This window comes from Ovis aries, chromosome 3 (assembly GCF_016772045.2).
Source record: "Ovis aries strain OAR_USU_Benz2616 breed Rambouillet chromosome 3, ARS-UI_Ramb_v3.0, whole genome shotgun sequence".
Classification (NCBI taxonomy): domain Eukaryota; kingdom Metazoa; phylum Chordata; class Mammalia; order Artiodactyla; family Bovidae; genus Ovis; species Ovis aries.
This window is the reverse complement of record NC_056056.1, coordinates 170,006,640-170,027,331: the sequence shown is the minus strand read 5'-3', so window position 1 is coordinate 170,027,331 and position 20,692 is coordinate 170,006,640. Positions and strand designations below refer to the sequence as shown.

At 37.3% G+C, this 20,692-nt stretch overlaps 1 protein-coding gene across 6 annotated transcripts in view; it reads right to left on the bottom strand.

Annotated features, from left to right (window-relative positions):
• Window positions 1-270: 270 nt before the first annotated feature.
• Window positions 271-20,692, bottom strand: part of NR1H4 (nuclear receptor subfamily 1 group H member 4) — an 80,053-nt gene continuing 59,631 nt past the window's right edge. For all 6 annotated transcript variants that reach the window (XM_060413094.1, XM_060413095.1, XM_004006653.6 and 3 more), the window contains 6 exons: window positions 18,986-19,119; window positions 16,873-16,971; window positions 16,454-16,553; window positions 11,087-11,233; window positions 3,271-3,384; window positions 271-1,436 (listed from right to left, as the gene is read on the bottom strand). In XM_060413094.1, coding sequence (XP_060269077.1) covers window positions 1,198-1,436; window positions 3,271-3,384; window positions 11,087-11,233; window positions 16,454-16,553; window positions 16,873-16,971; window positions 18,986-19,119 — 833 coding nt within the window. In that variant the 3' untranslated portion in view covers window positions 271-1,197. The remainder of the gene's footprint in view (window positions 1,437-3,270; window positions 3,385-11,086; window positions 11,234-16,453; window positions 16,554-16,872; window positions 16,972-18,985; window positions 19,120-20,692) is intronic.

The following is a 20,692-nucleotide window of genomic DNA, read 5'->3' as shown; positions in this document are numbered from 1 at the left end:
TTAAGCCCCTCCAGGCAGTTACTGGGTCTTAATCATCTTTATATCTCCCATGGAGATTAGCATAAAGATTTTACTTAGTGAGGACTCAAGTCTTTTTTCTTGTTGAAACAAATGGAATTCAACTAATGTTAGCCCCAACTCACTCCCTTCTCTACTGACTAGCCTTTGTTAGAACTTCAGGATTGCCTTAATATTTTAAAACGAAAAACTCTCTGCGGCTAAGCAAGCTCCAATTTGGCTGATTTCAGGAGTAAGGGACATGTAAACTCATTACTTACAGAAGGTGTTTTATTATATTTACTGAAGGATGGTGGGAGAAGAATGCAACAATATAACAATGAAGGAAGGAAATGAACTAATTCCTGCTTTAGGGGAAGTATACACAGCTGTGCACCCAGCTGAAGGAGTGTTTTCCAAAAGCAAAAAAACAAATAAATGAAAATGAGTAATTACATGCACTAAAGCCAGTAGAGAGCACTTTTACGAGAGAAAAGGGAATGTCCCATCACTGGAGTTATCTGCATACTCTGAATTTGTAAATGCCACCTCAGGACCGTAAGTAGGGAAAGAAATTGCTTGAGGGAATATTTTATGTGCGAATCATTAACTCTTCTGTATGCTATGCTCTGTGAACTTTGAAGAATAAGAAATTATCAAAGGGCTATCACAAATGAATGAATATTCACCAGGACCTCCGGGGATGAGAAAAGCACTATTTATGTTGTAAGAGTTTATCTTTGTGGAAATTACCCCCTCAGACTCAATAGGATGCCATTCATCGTTTAAAGAAATAAGTTTGTATATTTTTCAAATTTTGTTCCCAAAGAAAAGCCTGTTGCCATTATGTTCGGTTTATTGCCCAAATTGAATACAACTCTTTAATAAAATATATGCAATAAGATGAAGAGCAAAGTGAGAGCTTCCCCTGTTTCAACAGACTTACAGTAATGATTAATTTAATTTGGCAAATAGGGCATGCCAATTTGAATGAAAAATTCCCTGAAGCTTTGTAAAATACAATACAGAGAGAGTATTTCAACCTAGCCCCATATTTACAATTGCTAGGGTTATATAACTACCACATAAATATAGAGAAAAATTCTGGCATGAAGCCAGGTACAAATGCAATAAAAGAAAGTTATGTATCAGATTTATATCAGGAAAATGAAGAGCTGGATCCTGCCTCTGCAGTGCTCATCACTGCACATCCCAGATTTCACAGAGAAGTGGGGTAAACTTGTGGTCATTCACTCTCCATGACATAAGCATGTCTGCGTGGTGATGGTTGAATGTCCTCAACTCAGTCAGGCGACCCAGAAGACAGGCAAAATGTTGAGGATTCTCAGGCTGATGAATCTTACATAACTTTTGTAGCACATCAAGCAGTGGCTCCTGAAGCTTCTCTACTGCCTCTCTGTCCTTTATGTATTGTCTGTCTGTTTTTCAAGTTCAAAATAAAATGACAAAAAAAGTGGAAAAGTAAAAATTTGGCATAATTACAGCAAGGTTAACTTTTTTGAACTGTAACTTACAAATACTGTATACTTAAAATGGGCAAAGTATTCACATTGATGAATTTTTACACATATGTATATATACTCCTGTAATTAGATCAAGCTATAAAACACAATTAGATCAAGCTATAAAACCTTTACTGCCCCCCAGCTGCTGCTGCTGCTGCTAAGTTGCTTCAGTGCGACCCCATAGACGGCAGCCCACCAGGCTCCCCCGTCCCTGGGATTCTCCAGGCAAGAACACTGGAGTGGGTTGCCATTTCCTTCTCCAGCTGCTCCCAGAGGCCTGACTAATTCTTCTAATCAATGTGTTCAGGAAAGACTGCACACTACCCTTTGGTTTTAAACTGTATACTCTGTTACCTGTGCTTAGTCATTTTAACTCTGCACTTTGTAATAGAATGTTGCCTTGAGCCTGAAATATACAGAATAACCCATTCTCAAGGCTCCCACCTTTAAAGGTAAGACACTTTTCCATTCATTTAGAGATAAAATATTGCAGAACAGAGAATAACATTTGTCTTGTTGGAGGTTTATAGGAACATTATAACCAGACCTACCTGAACAACTGCAAGAACAAAGGATTCTAGCACCAAGAAGTTTGCAGCAACCAACCACACCCCCTCCAATTTTATTATAAAAGAAGCCTGAATTCTAACTTGGGTGAAATGGTTCTTTGAAACATTAATCCACCATCCTAGTCTGCTGGCTTTCCAGAGAAAGTTGCTGTTCCTTATCCTAACAACTCATCTCTTGATTTTTTGGACCACCATGTGGGGAGCAGTACGAGCTTGGGCTTGGTGACAAATGCACCCAGAAGGTAACCCCAAGAACAGACGTAAGTGTCATCTGTGGTGAGTGTATTCTGAGGAGTGGAATTTCTGGGTCATTCTTTCTAAAATTATAATTTCTCATGGTAAAACAAAGTAACAACTATCAATAGCACCTGCCACAGTGTCATATATCAAAATGGTTTAAGGCTAATACTGTAATTACGCTTTACAAATCAGGAACATGACATTACTTATTCGCAAATAGTTAATCAAAAAATATAGACAAATTTTATGTACAGAGATTCATTTCAACATTGTTTAAAACAAGAGTAATGACAAATCTGGAAACATCTTGAATATCCAAACGTGGTAACAACTGAGTAAATGATTACACATCATACAACATGATGTACATATTGCAACAAAATTCTACCAGTATGATTTTTAATAACATGGAAAAAGTATAAAGACAGTATATTCTTTATTACTTTAAAAAAGTAATAGTTTCATTTATGTCCTGCTCAAATTGCAACCCTTTAGATGAGCCTTCCCTGACTAGTGATTACAACAGCATTTTGCTGCCACTTTCTTTCCTTATATGACATCTTAATTTTTTTGTAGTATTACCACTCTCTGAAAATTCTTTTTGTTTGTTTCTTTATTCATTGTCTTTCTCACTCTGCTAGGATGTGAACTACATCCTGCCTGTTTCTTTGCTGCTGCTATATCCCGCAATGTCTGGAAACATGTTTAATGTATAAAGGTGTTCAAAATGTAATTATTAAATGAATGAGCATGATGTTCAGAAAAAGGCTGAGAAGAACTACACTGAAATGTTAACAGTGGTTCAATTTGAGTGATGGAATTATAGGCCATTTTACTTTCTCTTTGTTTTTTATCCAAGATTTTCCTTAATATTCCTATTATCCTTGAGAGGAAAACCGAAAAATGGGATAAAAATAAAGATATAACATTGAAATTACCTGGAGAGAGGATAACAATTGCTGTAAGCAGAGCATACTCTTCTTGAGTCATTTTCAATTCAGCAATACTTTTATAAAAGCTAAACATAGGCGTTATATATTCATCAGAGATACCTATGGGGGAAAGTTGAAAAATTGCAGAGGCATAATAAAATTTTTGAATGACTGAAAAGTGTAAAACTACAAACACATTATACACACACAGACAATATTTATATCCACATGTATACATTTAAATAATGACTATATATAAATATCCCAGTTAAAGGTGAGACACTGCAAAAAAAGATCAGTTAACAAAATCCTTAAAATATAAACTAATCAATGATTTATCTTTGATCTTGACTGTACCTTTGTTTTAGTCACAACTTTGTGACAATAAATGACAATATTCTTGAATTACCAAAAGAATCTCTGAACTTCACCATGTTCTAGATGGGGCTTGGTTAATCTTTTAAATATCACTATCTATAATCAAGACATAGACAGCATCTTAACCAACAAAAAATTATTGTTCTTTAGTCCGGAAGTATAAACTCTACTTAATACATTGGCTAGAGTTCTTTACAGAGTTCCCATCTCTCTCTGAAGTATCAAACCGTTTATCCACTGCCTACCAGGCAATGGTACTTGGTTTCTCTCTTCAAACTCAGCATGTCCAAAAGCAAAGACACCATGTACAGAACTAAATTCCTCATCTTCCTCCAAATCCACTTCTTTCCTGATGTTCCCATTCTTAGTGACTGGTATCCTCACCCACCCAATTGTCTCCACCTGGTAACCAAGATTCAGCCTCGCTCTAACTCAGTCCGGTGCTGAGTCCCCTGGATTTGACCAGCTAACTCTCACTTGGCACCTGGTTGACCTAGTTTAACTTTTTAATTGTTTTCATCTGGATTACTCCACTTGCCTCCTCACTGGTCTTCCTGTTTTCAGTGTGGTCCCTTTCAATCCATCCCTGAATCACCCTTCTAAAATTCAAACCACACCGTGTCTCCCCAATTCTTTCAAACCTTCAAAATCTCTCCATGGTTTTGGCATAAATGTCTTCCTTTTTACATAAGAAACTCTAGGCCCTGTCCCTGGCCTTTCCCACCGCCGACTACTCACCCACATGATAACAACAGGAGTTAACATTTGAGTACTCACTATGTATTAGGTGCACTTCTTGCGCTGGGGATCATTTAATCTAACACCCCATAAGATGAGCACAGAGAGGTTACATAACTTGACCAGACACACAGCTGGTGAAAAGTGGGACCAGGATTCAAACCAAAGCTAGTAGGCCTCAGAGTCCTGGCTGTTAGTTGTGGCTAAGGGGTCCCATCTTTCTATCACACAACCTTTACTCCAGCTGTGTTCAGGCACTTGGAGTTCCCTAAACAATTCTTATTGCTCAGTTTTGTACATGTTATTTTCTCTGCTTGCAATACCCTCCTCATCCTTTATAACTTACTCCTCTTCATAATTTAAGATTCCTTTGTGCCATTTCCTCCAGTCATTCAAGAGCAATTAGTTTGGGGCCTGTTCTGTGCTTGGCCCCACTCCAGAAGAGCTTTGATTAGGGAATTGTGCAGAAAGAAAAAAAAGAAAGTTTGTGTTGTGACTTATGGATGAATTAAGATGAGACTGAGTTTCCCAGAACTGGTTCACAATAGACAACTCTATTTCATCCCAAACTAGACCTAAAGCCTTAGAGCTTAGGTCGAAACATACCAAGTAAAATTGGACTCCAAATGCTAAAAAGAGTATAATTATCATCTAATAGTACATTTCACAGGCTCAGAAAGTCTGAATCCTCATTTTTAGATGAATCTGAAGAATCTTCTCAAATAGAATCCCTGGCCTTTCTCTTTTTTAGTCAAAATAGCACTTTTCTCCCCTTCAATGCTTAATCGACCCCAGTGGGCTCTCTTAACAATAGTGTCTTTGTTGAACAACTTGGGGGTGACATCGTGTGGAAGACTGCCCTCTATCCAGCTATTACAGATTGAAGTGAATGCCCATGATCAAGCTAGATACAACTTAAAATTCAGACGGCTGGAGTATGTAGGCTGGGACTACTAGTCCTGGTTGCCAACAGACATAGTAGTTAAAGAGGTAGTAAGTCTGAGTCTAAAAGCTGACCTATGACTTGATCTTGGGCACATTACTTAAACTCTTTAAGCCTCAGTTTCCTCATCTGTGAAATGTGAATTGTAACAATAGTATTATATGAAATAAAATATGTAGAGTTCTTAGCACCATGCCTAGCCTTTAGTCACTCTACTTGAAGGTAATTGTTAAGTACTTAGTATAGTGAAAGTGAAAATGTTAGTCGTTCAGTAGTGTCTGACTCTTTGCAACCCCACGGACTGTAGCCCTCCAGGCTCCTCTGTCCGTGGAATTCTCCAGGCAAGAACACTGGCGTGGGTTGCCATTACTTCCTTCAGGGGATCTTCCTGACCTAGGGATAGAACCCAGATCTTCTGCATTGCAGGCAAATTCTTTACCATCTGAGCCACCAGCTCAGATGCAGCATCCTGCCTGGCTCATGGTAAACTCTCAGTAAATGTTAAACCCTCATAAATGTTACAGCAAATAATCATAATAAGAACTATTATTGTCATTATTCAGGAAATTGGGTCAATACATTCATTCCATCTTAATCTTTGATTAAGTTCATGTACTTTTGTATTTACAAAGCTGTATTTTTGCTTTTTGTTTTGTTTTTGCATTCTGCAGTTTGCTAGAGATGAATACAAACTGGCTGATCAGTGATTTGCCTCAGTATTTTTCTAGGTATTAAAGCTAAGCTAAGATCTGTATTCGTTAATAAGGCCGCTCTTTTTCACTTTTGAGAAATGGCAGTCTTCTATATTTGAGTACTATACTCTTCAGTTGCAGTTACCTAAAATAACTCAAGACTGTCATTATTTTAAATAATACATAAAGGTTTGGAGATAAGGTTGGTGGTGGTTTAGTCACTAAGTCGTGTCCGACTCTTGTAATCCCATGGACTATAGCCTGTCAGGCTCCTCGGTCCATGGGATGCTCCAGGCAAGAATACTGGAGTGGATTGCCATTTCCTTCTCCAGGGGATCTTCCCAACCCAAGGACTGAACCCCCATCTCCTGCATTGCAGGCAGATTCTTTATGAACTGAGCTACCAGGGAAGCAGGAAACTGATTTGAAAATATTTATGAAATCATCTTTGACTACCTCATTTCTTATTTTGTTTTCCTAAATCCCTTTCACCTTCCAAAGATGATGCCATTAGCTATCTAATTGCAACTGGTAATTTGGGGGGAAAAAACAGGTTAAAATGTTTATTAAAAATGTTCATCTTGTAAATGTTCATTGTAAAGACCAACAGTGAACATAGAGAAAATGTAGAAAATAAATAATAGAAGAGTTTAAAAAATTATTTTCATACAGGATAGATAAATATAAAGTTGCTTTTGGAATTAGAGTGGATAATCAGAATTAATCATGCCAGCATAAACAAAGAGATGCTTTAAGTATTTTTGAGCCAGCAATTTCTAACATAAGCAATGTAACAACAGCATCATCCTGAAGGGGCAGTCTTTTCTTGTTTTCCTGCTTCCTCCTCCAGAAACTTGTTCTAAGTCCAATTAGTTGATTTTTGGTCACAAGAGGGGGCTATTTTCTAATTTAATCACAAAGCCTACCATGAAAATGTTAGTTGTAAAAAAAAAATCAGTTTCTGCTTCTCTGTTTTTTTGTTTTCCTTAAAAAAGTCTGTGATTGATAAATTATTTTTCCAATGATAAATATTCTCTGAGAGAATAACCATGTGATAGAATTAACACTATGCTGTTTAAAGTTACTTTAAATGTAAATGTCTTTATTTCCTAACGAACTTCCTAGTTTTAATTGGGAGCAAAAATAAAACAGAGGTATGTTTGTGTGTATCAAACACAAATGCACATATTCAAGGCATCTTCATTTGGCTAGGACACCCTACTCATATTTCAAGGCCAAGTGCAAATTTTGCTTTTTTTGTGGAGCTTTTCCTGTCATTTTGAAGCAAAATTTGTTGTGTCCTCCTCTATGTTCAATTCTATTGCACCTCTCACAATTCAAATCTCTCCCTTCCATTAGAGTGTGAAATACCATCTACATTTTATAAAAACAGGAGTCAACTGCTCTATCCCCAGTGCTTGGCACACTGCCTGACCAATAAAGATGTTTCTTATTCATATCTGTGTCCTTAGAAACTAGCATCCTACTGGAGACATAGTAGGAGATTAATAAATGCTTATTAAATTATGCAATATTATGTTTTGTTTGTTCCTAGCAATGAAGGTTACATAGCTGTGAGATGTACTAGGAGAAAGGATGCCATTCAGACAATGGAAATATTCCTGTGGTGCTAAGAGATTGGACCTTGGCCTCTTTCAATTGCTAACCTCCACTCAGTGAGTCATTTTTGCCATACTGTTGCCTTGATTAAAATATTTAAGATATTTAATACTTTCCAATCGTCTGAGTGGCTAAAATTTATCTTAGGATAATGGTGCTTAGGAGTTGCCAGGGTTTGGACTGTCAAATTTCAGATTCATCTCAACCGAATTCACCAATTTTTGTGCACCTTGTCTGTGCCAGGCACTGTGTTAGAGCTGGGAACAGTCCTCAAGCAGTGCACAGATTGATGGAGGAGACAAACGCATAAATAAATATATAATGTCCCAAACTGGACAAGTAAAACAGGCTTGGGGAATACTGCTGAGGGGCAATGGAAATATTGACACTTGTGTTACTTTAATACTATCTCTTACTTTGAAGGGGCTTCTTCCTATAATTTGACCCCCAAATTTGTCCCATGCCAAAATTATCATGTGACCACTTTGAAAAGCAACATGAGAAGTTGTAAGATTTCTAAAGTTTAAGAATTAAAACTTTCTTATAAATATTCTGTCATTTGTCTCTGTACATTTCCAACCTTTTTCTTTCAAAGACAGTCTATGAACTGACAGTTTAAGTCTGCTTCATTAGAGAATTTAGCTTTTATAACGATTTTCATTTTGTGTAAGTTGCCAAAGTTGAAGCAGCAAAATCATATGTATTTAAAAAGTAGAAAAAATATACTATATACGGTATGCTTTACTATGCTACAACAACTTTATCACTCTAATAAGCATCTCTCTTTCCTCTGACCTCACTGTCTCCATTCTATTATTTGCTTAAATGTAATTTCAGATTGATAGCTGCTGCTTGTGCCTTCTCACTCAATCAAAGGGGAAGAACCATGTCTTAGTGGGTCTTTGTATTCCCTACCAGCTAGTAGCTGGGGAAATATTAGATCTTAGCAAGTGACAGGTACAATGTATAGAATAGTGCTGGGCTTTGAGTAGAACACCTGTGTTCATCTCCTGATAGTCTGCTGATTAGCTGTATGACCTTGGGCAGGTCACTCAGCCCATGTAAGCCTTTCCCCAATTATAGTATAGGAACATAGCCCTCACCTTTAGAGGCCATTGGAAATACTAAGAAGATGATGCTTGTAAAAGCAAACCATTGCACAATCACAAGGTATATTGTCATCTTGATAAACACTTGCTGAATTGAATATTTTACTTATGTCTGTTGTGGGTAATCAAAAAAGGCCAAAAAACACTATAGTTTTCAGAGGTTATTTCAATTTGAAGTGAACATAACAGAACAAATTGTTAAGTCTGTGAGAAGTTATTGGTGATTACCTTAATGTAAAAATGTAAACTAATTAGTATCAGCAAGCCCTTTTCAGTTCTATCATATTTTATGGTATCATATGATTAGTCCTATTTTTATTAAAAATTCCAGGTTATAAATGAATTTTACATAATACCACATTAGGAATAAAAACCTGATGCACTAGAATTATGCAAAAAACTCAGCCACAGGTTGTGTCAGAAATATATTCTGAAGCCTCAATTAACATAAATAAACACTGTAATCCTCACGAGGTAAATGTATCTTGGGAGACAGCATCTTAGTGGATGTAATGGGATTTAATAATAGCAAACAAAAGAGTATGAATTTGAAGAACAGGAAAAGAAATTTCACATTATATTCTTTAAAGAGCTCTGTAGGCTTACACAGGGTAACTTTGAAATGTTATGCTATTCTGGAATTAAACATACAATAGAAATAAGAATGTATTATATTTGCATAAAAATAAAGTTATTCTGAAAGGTCATCTTGCAAGATCAGGTTTTTATATGGTGTGGGGAAAAGGCAATGTTCTGAAAATCCACTGGGGGATGCAAATTCATAAATATTAATAAATGGAAGCATCACTGTAGATTAAAAATATGAAGCAGCACATGAATTTGGATGGTTTTCATTGTCACAATATGTGGCTGATGTTTGGGTAAAGTATCTTATGAGCCAGAGGCATACATGTTTCTTTATACAGACTGTTCTAGAAAACTTCATTCTTGAACTTTTCTGAAATTTGCAGTATTACAAGTTCTGTAACTTATGTTATCAAGTAAGGTTTTTTCTTTTTGATCACTACATATTTTTAGTCTATAAGACCCTCATGTTTTCTCACCTGGTTATTGCATTGGTCTCTTTATAGAGACCTGCTACTTGTCTTAATTCCCCCAAATCTTCTTTCACAATAAAGATCTTTCCATAGTACTTTTATGGTCATATCGTATCTGTTCAGAATATTACCAAGTATCCCAATTACATAAGGACTAAAGCTACTTTTGTGGCATTCAACATCCTTAATAATCTAGCATTCACTGCATTTTCAGCTCCACAAATATTGTCTTGCAGCAATATCAAGGTATTTGTCAGTCCTATACATGGATGCTCTCTCATTTCTCCACATCTTTGTACCTGCAATTTCTATATTATTATATTGTAAAGGCTCTATCTCTTGGAATGCCTTTTTCAGATTTTTGTGGCTTGACAAGTTCATAACCATTCTCCATGATTCAACTGTAATTTTACATGCCTTTTCTGATTCAGCAGGAAGATTTGGCAGAAGGGAGGCACATCTTTAGGCTTCAACTTCATTTTACATACATATTCCTTACACTCCTTTGGAATCACTTGCTTATACACCTTACTTCTGCACTAGTCTGTGAGTTCCCCGAAGACAAAGACCATACATCCTCATTTCCATACCTCCCCATCACAGTATTCCTCCACAGTAAGTTAAACTGTGTTATTCATTCATTAGTTCATCTGAGAGGCAGTGAAGTATAGTGGTTAGGACATGTGGCTTCTGAAGTCAGGCTTCCTGTCTATCTCTAAAAAAGTTATTTAACCACTCTCTTAGTTTTTTCATCTATAAAATGGGAAGAATAATAGTACTTAAAGGATTTTTGTGAGGATTTGAGGAACCAATATATATTTAGAACAGTGCCTGAAACCCAATAAATGATGTATAAATGTTGCTATTGGTATTATTTCTTATTTGGCTTTGAACTGAGATAGATTAATAGCTTGATACACAGTCATTCATAGCTGAAGTTTCTGAATAAATGGATCTTTTTTTAGACTGAATAATCCCCACTCCTTTATGTTATTTTAAAAATCATATTAATTTTCCAATATTTAAAAAAATTTCGCCTTTGGTCCTTCATCTTAATGCAGTGAAAAGAGTATTTTTGGTATTTTGCTATTACAATAAGAATTTTTGAACCAAGTCACAAAATTTGCATCTATTTAAATTGCATCTTTTCTTTTTGGGGTCATTTTCCATGCTAGTCACAATGGGCATAAATTACATAAGACAGGCAAGAGGCCTGCCTTCATGGCATATTCAAATTCTTACTTGCAGGAACAAACACTTTTTACCATTAACCAAATTACTTACCACTCTTTCGAATTCTTTCTTCCAATAGGTCAGTATGTCCGGCTGGAAGTTTCTTACTGAAAATCTCAGCTGAACGGAGAAACATAGCTTCAACTGCAGACCCTTTCAGCAAAGCAATCTGATCTTCATGGTCCAATGTCTGAAATCCTGAATGAAGATGATAATCAAATCAGTATCAAAAATTGAATGTTCTATAATAATATTTCCGGAGAAGGCAATGGCACCCCACTCCAGCACTCTTGCCTGGAAAATCCCATGGACGGAGGAGCCTGGTAGGCTGCAGTCCATGGGGTTGCTAAGAGTCGGGCACGACTGAGCGACTTCACTTTCGCTTTTCACTTTCATGCATTGGAGAAGGAAATGGCAACCCACTCCAGTGTTCTTGCCTGGAGAATCCCAGGGACGGGGGAGCCTAGTAGGCTGCCGTCTGTGGGGTCGCACAGAGTCGGACACAACTGAAGCGACTCAGCAGCAGCAGCAGCAGCAGCATAACAAAATTTCACCATCCCCACTGACAGAAGATTTCCGTAAAGTGACTTTGTAATTGTTTAAGACTGAGTAGCCAAATTGAGTTAATAAATATCTGTTATATTCCCCAAATAGAAGCTGACTTTTATATTCATTGAGCAGGATTTGTTCAATGAGTTGGGCAAAAAAGGATATCAGGTCTACACCAAATATATATACTTGCATACTATGGAAGACACAGGCTGATTCAGATGAAATACTGGAGACAAAGTGTACTGTTTCTGAACCATTATTTTAGTCACGTCAGAAAGGGTCAGAGAGGCTTGACTCTGTAGAATGGAAGTGTCCACAAGCCAGAAAACATTTTACATGTACTCAGAGGTTTAAATGAATATTTGACCAACTCATGAGTCTTTAATCTATGTGAAGAAGCGGCATTCTACCCTCCTTGCCAAAAACACAATCAGGGTCATATTGAGGTGTCTGTTCTGAGCTCAGCACTGCCCATGCAGGGTAGGGAAAATAAGAGAAATATGGGAAAGAACTGATGACCTGAAGAAATACAATGCTGCCCAGAAAATCCAAAGTCCTTATGCGGGCTTATAGGCTGCAGTCCCCACTTTGACCTCACTTTCTCCTTCATCACCTCCTCTTCAGTCATTGAGTTCCAGCCACACTGACTCCTGCTTCTGCTGTGAGCCCACAAGTCTAATTTTGCTTCAGGGCATTTGCTCTTCTCCAGCTATTCCCATGCCTCACTCCCTTACTGTAGGCAGGTCTCTGCTTCAAGGTGACCCTACCTAAAATAGTACTTCCCAGCACTCACTAGTCCCTACCTTCTTTATTTTCATTCACAGAACTTAACACTGTCTGACATGATACTATAGGATTACTGGCTTATTTGTTAATCGTCCGCCACTCTCCTAGAGTATAAACTTTGAAGACAGAAACTTTGCCTGTTTCATTCGTTTTTGTTCCAAGTGCCTGGCATATAACTTGTATCCAAGAATTATTTGCTAAATAATTTTATAATGACTGAATGAATGGAAAACAAACACAAACTCGTGCGCATATATGTATTAATACTCAGACACACATGGACACATGAATATAGACAGAAATAAACTAATGCCATCAGAGTCTAAATGCTCTGGAAAAGCATTAAAGAGCAACAGAATTCACAGAAGAGAGTAATGCCAAGAATTAAAAGTCACTCCATTGATGGCAGGCATTCAAAAATACTTGCTTAATGAATAAATGAATGAATTGAAGAACTGAAAACATAGCAAGAGTCCATTAATGGTGATTACCTAAATAAATTATGGTAAATCAGTATAAAATATGACAGTATGGAGGACAGTATAAAATAACGTCTCTAAAATCAGTTTGCCTGGAATAAAATTCTGTCTCTGACAGTTGCTATCTTTGCGGTATTAGGAAACATAATCTTAGTGCCTCGCTTTCCTCATCTCCAAAATGGGGATTATAAAAGTACTTGCTCCTTAGGATTGGCAGAAGTATTAATGAAGCAATTGCATTAAATGCTTAGTACAGTTTTTGACATACAGTAAGTACTTAAATAATGTTAACTATTATTATTACAATAGAAGAATACTATGCAGTTCTTAAAAGCATGAGACTGATTTACACATATGGACATGTGAAAATCATAGATGCTTAAAAATACATATATATTTTATGATCTCATAAATGTTAAAAAACCTATGTATGTGTATGTTTATAGAGATAAAAATATGTGAAAGAAATCAAACCAGACTTCTATTAATCATGGCCTAGAATAAAGATGATACAGGTGGGTGAAGAGGGGACTTTCTAACCCTAACTTTCTGCTCCATATATTTCTGCATTGTTTGAGTCAGGTGATTGAATTACTTACAATGGACACCAATTTATTCAGAGTTTTTCCATCTAAAACTTTAAAAATGAAGTGAAAGATTCCTTCTTTGCCCCTGCCTGCTGAGCCTGCCTTCTGAGATAGCCCAGATCTATGAGGTATGATTTTAAGGAGGTTTGGAAAGGTAGGAATTTTTTTTTAATCAAAGTCCATTAATCTTTTAAATTCATCCCCCCATTGATAAGCAAACATTTAAATCCTTTTCCATAATTTGTATTTTTCCCAAGTATAAAATCAGATTGTGAGAGTAAAGCGTAAGCTTTTTCAAATTATATTCCCTGTCTACCTCCTACCCAAGATTCTGAATCACACTTTTAGAAGCTATGCCCCTTTGTTTTTCTTCCTAAAATATAACCCAGAAACTTAAAATCAGTCCTGAAGTCTCATTTCGATCTCAGTGTCACAAATGCCCGATCAAGGCAAGTCTCAGAACATCTTCTGTAAGTAGCAGCTCTGCTATAACCATCTCTTTTCCTATTGGTAATGAATAACCTTCCCCTGTTCTAAGAATTTGAGTCTTTTCTGTCTCTTTAAAAAAAAAAAAAAAAAAAAGTCACTACCTTAAAGACTCTACGAGCTCCTCTGAGGGTGGGAGCCTTGCTGAGTCTCCAGCACCCTGGATAGTGCCTGGCACAGGTTATGTTCAAAGTGCTGAAAGACTCTTGCTGCGTCTTTCACAAAACACCCTTTCATACTGGTATTATATCACTATTATTATTATACATAATAATGTCATTGCTAAAGTTATTGTTAATCAATATTCTTAGTTTCTCAAGATTTTCTTGCCTTTAATTTCCTGCTGTACTTAAATTTTTTTCCTTCTACTTTACTCGTAAAACATGCATTAATTATTTACACATGCATTAATTGTTTCTCTCCCTCAGGAACTATGTTAGGCACTGGAAATGAAGAGGTGTAAAAGATTCTTGCCACTGCTTTCAGATAAGCTACCTTCCTGTAAATAAGATTCTTTCTTTTCTTCAGTTATTCCTTGGTTCAATACCAACTGGCCATTTGAACTGAAAAGCCTCTTCCCATAAGCGACCAAGAACGTCACATTCTCCCTGTCCCAGTTCTACCCCCCACCCAGTTTCCACTCTTGTACAATCTTGGTTTTGATCAAGATTGCTCTAGCTAAATTAGCATGCAACAAATTAAGTTTCTCTTTCATTGTTAATAAAGGAATGAGATATATTAATGTTTCAATGATAACAAGAACTTTCTCCCCACGTTTTATGACTTTTGCATAAGCTTATATCTATCTATGACACATTTAATAAAATAATAGCATAATGCTAGCAAAAGAAAGCAAATTAAATATCTAATTAAAATCCTACATCAGAAGTCACCTTCTATAACAACATTACAGTGTTGTGCTACTATACAAGGTATATACGAGACCATGGGTTTCTACGAGACCATGGGTTTCTAATATTTTAAAAACACTGGAACAACCTAAACCTATTGACTTACCATTGATAATGTGGCTGGAAAATGGGGGGTGGGGAGGGGCGTAACTTTGGGAGATAAGAATCTTGAATTCCAGTTTATGCACTGGCACCATCTAAATGGGGCTTCTAAGGTGGCCCAGTGATAAAAAAAAATCTGCCTGCCAATGCAGGAGACTCAGGAGATGCAGGTTAAATCCCTGGGTTGGGAAGATCAGCTGGAGAAGGGAGTGGCAATCCACTTCTTGCCTGGAAAATCCCATGGACTGTGGAGCCTGGTGGGCTACAATCCATGGGGTCACAAAGAGTCAGACATGATTGAGCATGCACACACAATCTAAATGATTATGGATAAGTCCCTCTCCCTCATCCCCCACATACAACTGTTCATCAAGCCCTATCAATTTTTGAGTCTCTCTTCATTTCCTCTTCTCTTTCTCTGCTATTGCTTTATTACAAGCCCTTTACCTAGATTGGTATAGTAGACATACTAACTGATTCTGACTACCTGCAATGCTTCCCTTTTCAAACCCATCTTATACACACCCAAGAAAGTCATATCTCTGTGACATAAATTTCATCATGTTCTACTTCAAAAATAAATAAATAAATAAAGCCACCAAAACTCCTTACCATCCAGGGGATAAGAATTAAATCCTTTAGTTATGTCCTCATCAGTCTGGTACCAATCTGCCTTATGTCAAACCAAGGAGCCAACCATAAATACATTGAATTGTCTCTCCCATCTCTAATAATCCCATTCTTGTTCACGCCTCATTACATTTTCACAAGCAGATCTCTCAACTTGGAATGCCCCTTCTTTCCTATCACCAGGAAAACTCCTTTTTTATTTTATACCCAAATCAAATAAGATTCTTTCTGAAGCCTCCTGGTCTTTCTCAGGTACAATTAGGAACCACTTTCTCTCTGTTCAAACAGTGCTTTGTGTACATTAAAAAAAAATTTTGGCCTTTAGTTACTCTACTTGAAGGTAATTGTTAGGTACTTAGTATAGTGAAAGGGAACGTCTTAGCTGCTCAGTCGTGTCTGACTCTTTGCGACCCCATGGACTGTAGCCCGCCGGCTCCTTTATCCACGGAATTCTCTAGGCAAGAAAACTGGAGTGGGTAGCCATTCCCTTCTCCAGGGAATCTTCCCAACCCAAGGATCAAACCTGGGTCTCCCGAATTATAAGCAGATTCTTTACCATCTGAGACAGCAGTTGAGACACAGAGTCAGACAGGACTGAGCAACTTTCACTTAGTATAGAATAGGTATCAAAAATGCTTATTGGATGAATAAATGGATGAATAACAATTCTGCAAAGTTTCAATTTTTAATCTATCATTTGGTGAATTATTATTAATGATCTGTTGATGAGTGGAACATGATCTGGCTCTAATATTTCGTGTCTGTAGTAGACACATGAATTTAGAGCAGATGTGAGATGACTCCCATTCAATTGATAAACAGACACCTGCCTTTCAACATCACAAGAATACTGTATAGTAGAGAAGTAAGTATGTGCAAAGATACCTGGAAGTTTTTTTGTGAATTCTACAAGAACCTGTACATGACTGGTAGCCATTTCAGTTAAAATGAGAAAATTTTCTTCTGCGCTGAATTCTTCTTTTAACTAAATTTTAAGAAAAAAAAGCAAACAATAAGTAGATCAGAGAAATCAACATAAAGTTATTAGACTACAGAATCATATTTACATAATAAAATTTAAGACCCAACTCATATTTTCAGATCTTTGGAGAACAAATGCTTTTTACCAAGCTAAATATGAGACTTACTCTTTGTTCGATGTAGCAAAACGTTTAAAATATAACTTTAATTCTAAGCCCTAATCATTTTAAAGTAACAAATTCATATATACATTTGACCTCCAAGGTAGTCAAAGCTCCAGAAAATATTCACTTCAAACACATAATTTTCAGTATTGTACATACAATTTTATTTGTTATTTCCTGAGGCATCCTCTGCTTGCTATATGAATCCATAATATAATGAAGAAGATTCTGTTGATCTGGGGTGAGTTCAGTTTTCTCCTACACTGGCAAAAAAATAAAAGGTGTTAGGGAAGGTGGTTATAAGGCATGTTTCTCATATGCACACTCATCTAGAGTAAACCGCTAGCAGAGACTGTTGAAAAAAGCCCTAAATATGGCAGAATCTGTGCATGCACTCTGTTGCAATGTGTACCTGCTTTCTCTGGGCCATTGGACAAGCTCTGTCACATTTCACTGAATTTGTCCATAGTGGCTAATTTTCCTATCTACAAACCATGGATAGCAAAATATTCCTTTCATGTATTTCTTATGAAGAGATAGTAACCTGGATATGAAGCCTATCAAGACAATTGACAAAATTACTGAAAATTCAAAGTTTAATCATAACTAAGAACAGCTTCCCACATATGAAATGGAGACTCCACGTAAATGTAGTTATGTGGAACAGGGGTCAACCAACTGTAGCCCATGGACTAAATCCACCTGGTTTTATAAAGGTGTTTCAACAGAACTACACTTGCTTTTCAGTGTATTGTCTATATTGCTTTTGTACTACCATTGCGGAGTTGAATGGTTCTCACAGAGACTGTGTGGTCAAGGCCTAAAATATCTGGTCCTTTATAGAAATGTTATCAACCCCTTAAGTAGTGAGTCATCAATCTGGACAATTCAGACCCCAAACACCTCTTTCCCTCTGATTAGCATCTTTTGTGAGATGAGACTAATTGTGTTAACTCGTTGCTTCCTTTACTAAAGTGTTATTGACAAAGCATAACAGCAAAGCAATATAGCCGACCCTTGAACAACACAGGGTTTGAACTATGTGGGTCCACTTATGCATGAATTTCTTTTGCTAAACATGTTCTGCTGCACTACAGAATCTGTGGTTGGTTTTTGAATTCACAGACACAGAACTGAGGTTACTGGAGGGCTAGCATGTGAAATGACACGTGGATTTTCAACTGCCTGAGAGTGGGTACCCCTAATCACCCTCATGTTGTTTAAGGGTCATCTGTACTTTTAACATAAAATTATTTTTTCTGAAATGAATACAACAGAACATAGCTGAAAAACTAAACATGGATGACATTTTCAACAGTGGTATAATATTGAGAAAGGTATGACTTGACTGATCATAGATGACTGGCTTTTCAACTAATGGAAAGTTAAAATTTTTCCAAAAGTCCTGGGCACCATCATCATATGTTTGGCCAAGCATCCAAAATGCTGTTCCTCCATTTTGTCTGAAATCCTGAAAGGATTTCTTGGGTAATTTGTGACCTCGGTGGGAATGGCCTTTCTCTATTGATCCACAGATGTGTATACACCCTGTCTTACCCCATGAGGACTAATCCACAAGTCTCTATTGAATCCACATCCTTTCTGGTCTGAGCCTCCCTTCTCAATGACAAGGAAAAAATGTCATCAAAATGTGGTTAAAAAAAATCCTCTTTATATCCCAAGCCATTCCCACTGGAAAACTCGGGGAAGCAGGAGAGGAATGGGGTCAGGAGATGGGAGCTTGCACTTACTCTACTTCATCCACGCTTACATGGGCTTCCCTGTATTTACTTCTGTGTTTAATGTGGCTCAGATGGTCAAGAGTCTGCCTGCAAAGCAGGAGACCCAGGTTTGATCCCTGGGTTGGGAAGATCCCCTGGAGAAGGGAATGGCTTTTGCTATCTTTTGAATTTTTACATGGAAGCATATATTACTCTTTTGATTAAAAAGCAAAGAAGAGGGACTTCCCTGGTGGGCCAGTGGCTAAGACTCCATGCCCCCAACACAGGCATTGAATTGAACCCCCTGGGTTCAATTCCTGGTAAGGGAACTAGATCCCATGTGGTACAACTAAAGATCTTGTTTGCTGCAACTAAGACTTGGCACAGCCAAATAAATACATAAATATTTAAAATAAATAAATAAAAAGCAAAGAAGAAATCCACTTGACGCACACTTGAAATGAAATCGTCTGAAAGCCCCCCGCCCATGTCATGACACCCTGGAAGCTCAGCAGCCGCTGGTTCTGACCAACACTGTGGCCCATCATTACCCTGCATGACTTAGTTGTCGAGGTTACTTGTCGCAGGTCACGTCCTTCACTGTCTTCATGGATGGCCTGATCTGCATGCTGCTTCACATTTTTTCTCAGTCGTTTAGATTTACACTGAATTTCAGTTAACAAGCCTGAAAAAATAAGCAGAGTCTTCACCATCCAAGGAAAGTCCTATTGGATGTGTGTGGTCACAAGGCAGCTGAGCTATAGTCAGCTCTAAAGGTCTCCTTTGCCAGCTGGCACTGAGCTGATTCTAGCCCTGCTGACACTGTAAGAGTTGACCTTGAACAAGAAATATATCTCCTGTGAGTCTCAGTTTCTTCCTTGATAAAATGGAAATGATATTTACCCTATAGAGTTTTTTGTAGATTAAATATGACTAGGTCACTTTTTAAAATGAGTAAACAAAGAATCTGTAATAACAAAGCATTGTACCCATGTAAGGTAGTCAGTAAAAGAAGGTGAATGACACTCACCCTCTTCCTGGCCTAGGGGGAGCCTCAGAAACTAGTGTTTCAAAACATAGTATTAATATTATTTTTCATTGATGTTTACATAATGTACTGTAAGAAGTATATTCAATTTCACATTAAACACAGAAGTAAATACGTTGGGTAAAATGATGTCAACATCCTTTAGGGAAAAATCTTAAAGCTCTGTTAATTTTCAGAATTGTATAAATTATTGAGAATATAGTTATAGATGAAAATAACTCCAGGAGACTTTGAAAAAAAAAATTTTTTTTTGAATAATCATGGGACTTCCCTGGTGGCTCAAAAGTTAAAGAATCTGCCTATAATGCAGGAGACCCGGGTTTGATTTCAGGGTAGGGAAGATCCCCTGGAGAAGGTGCTAGCCTTCTCATATTGGAGCTACCCACTCCAATATTCTTGCCTGGAGAATTCCATGGACAGAGAAGCCTGGCAGGCTACAGTCCATGGGGTTGCAGAGTTGGACATGACTGAGCAACTAACACTTTCACACTTTGAATAATCATACAATATCATCATGAATTTTCACTTAAACAGAACAATCTAAAATAGTGGAGAACAATCTCCCATGTTCCCATTTAACTTCCTCATTCTCTCAATGTTAATGAAACAAATCTCCAAGAATTTCTTTGTCCAGGGCATGTATTTTACAGGATCATACAAAAGTTCCTGTATCTGTTGCTGGATGAGTCTGTGTTTTCATAAATAATATTATAGACTCTTGTAGGTAGGCTCATGAAAAATGTCCTCAGGACTTAGCTGGAGCAGGTTCATATTTAAGTGATGAGGAACATGAACCACCTAGGATCGAAGCGAGTGTTTCCACTGTAAGATTGGATTCCAGCCACAGCCCCTGCCGCAGTCTCTTGTTTCATACATGCTAAGAAGAGATTGTGATCGGCCACTATAAAACTTTCATCTATCCAGAGCTGGATTATTTACACTGCCCTATTTTTTTCCCCTTCCTGCACGCATTATTTCTTTGGGTCCATCCCAGTTGCCTATGGTTGGGGAACAATAGAACTGGAGTCACCTTCCAAAGGTTTTTATTTCATGTGGCATTCCCTCTCTGAATGTTATTATCTCCTTGGTGATGTTTGTTTGTCTATTTGTGTTTTGAGAAGGAAGAGGACGTATCTCAGAATCTGAGGGGTCTGCAGAATTTTCAGAATGAAAAATTAATATGTTACATACTAGCGTGCATTCCAAATTC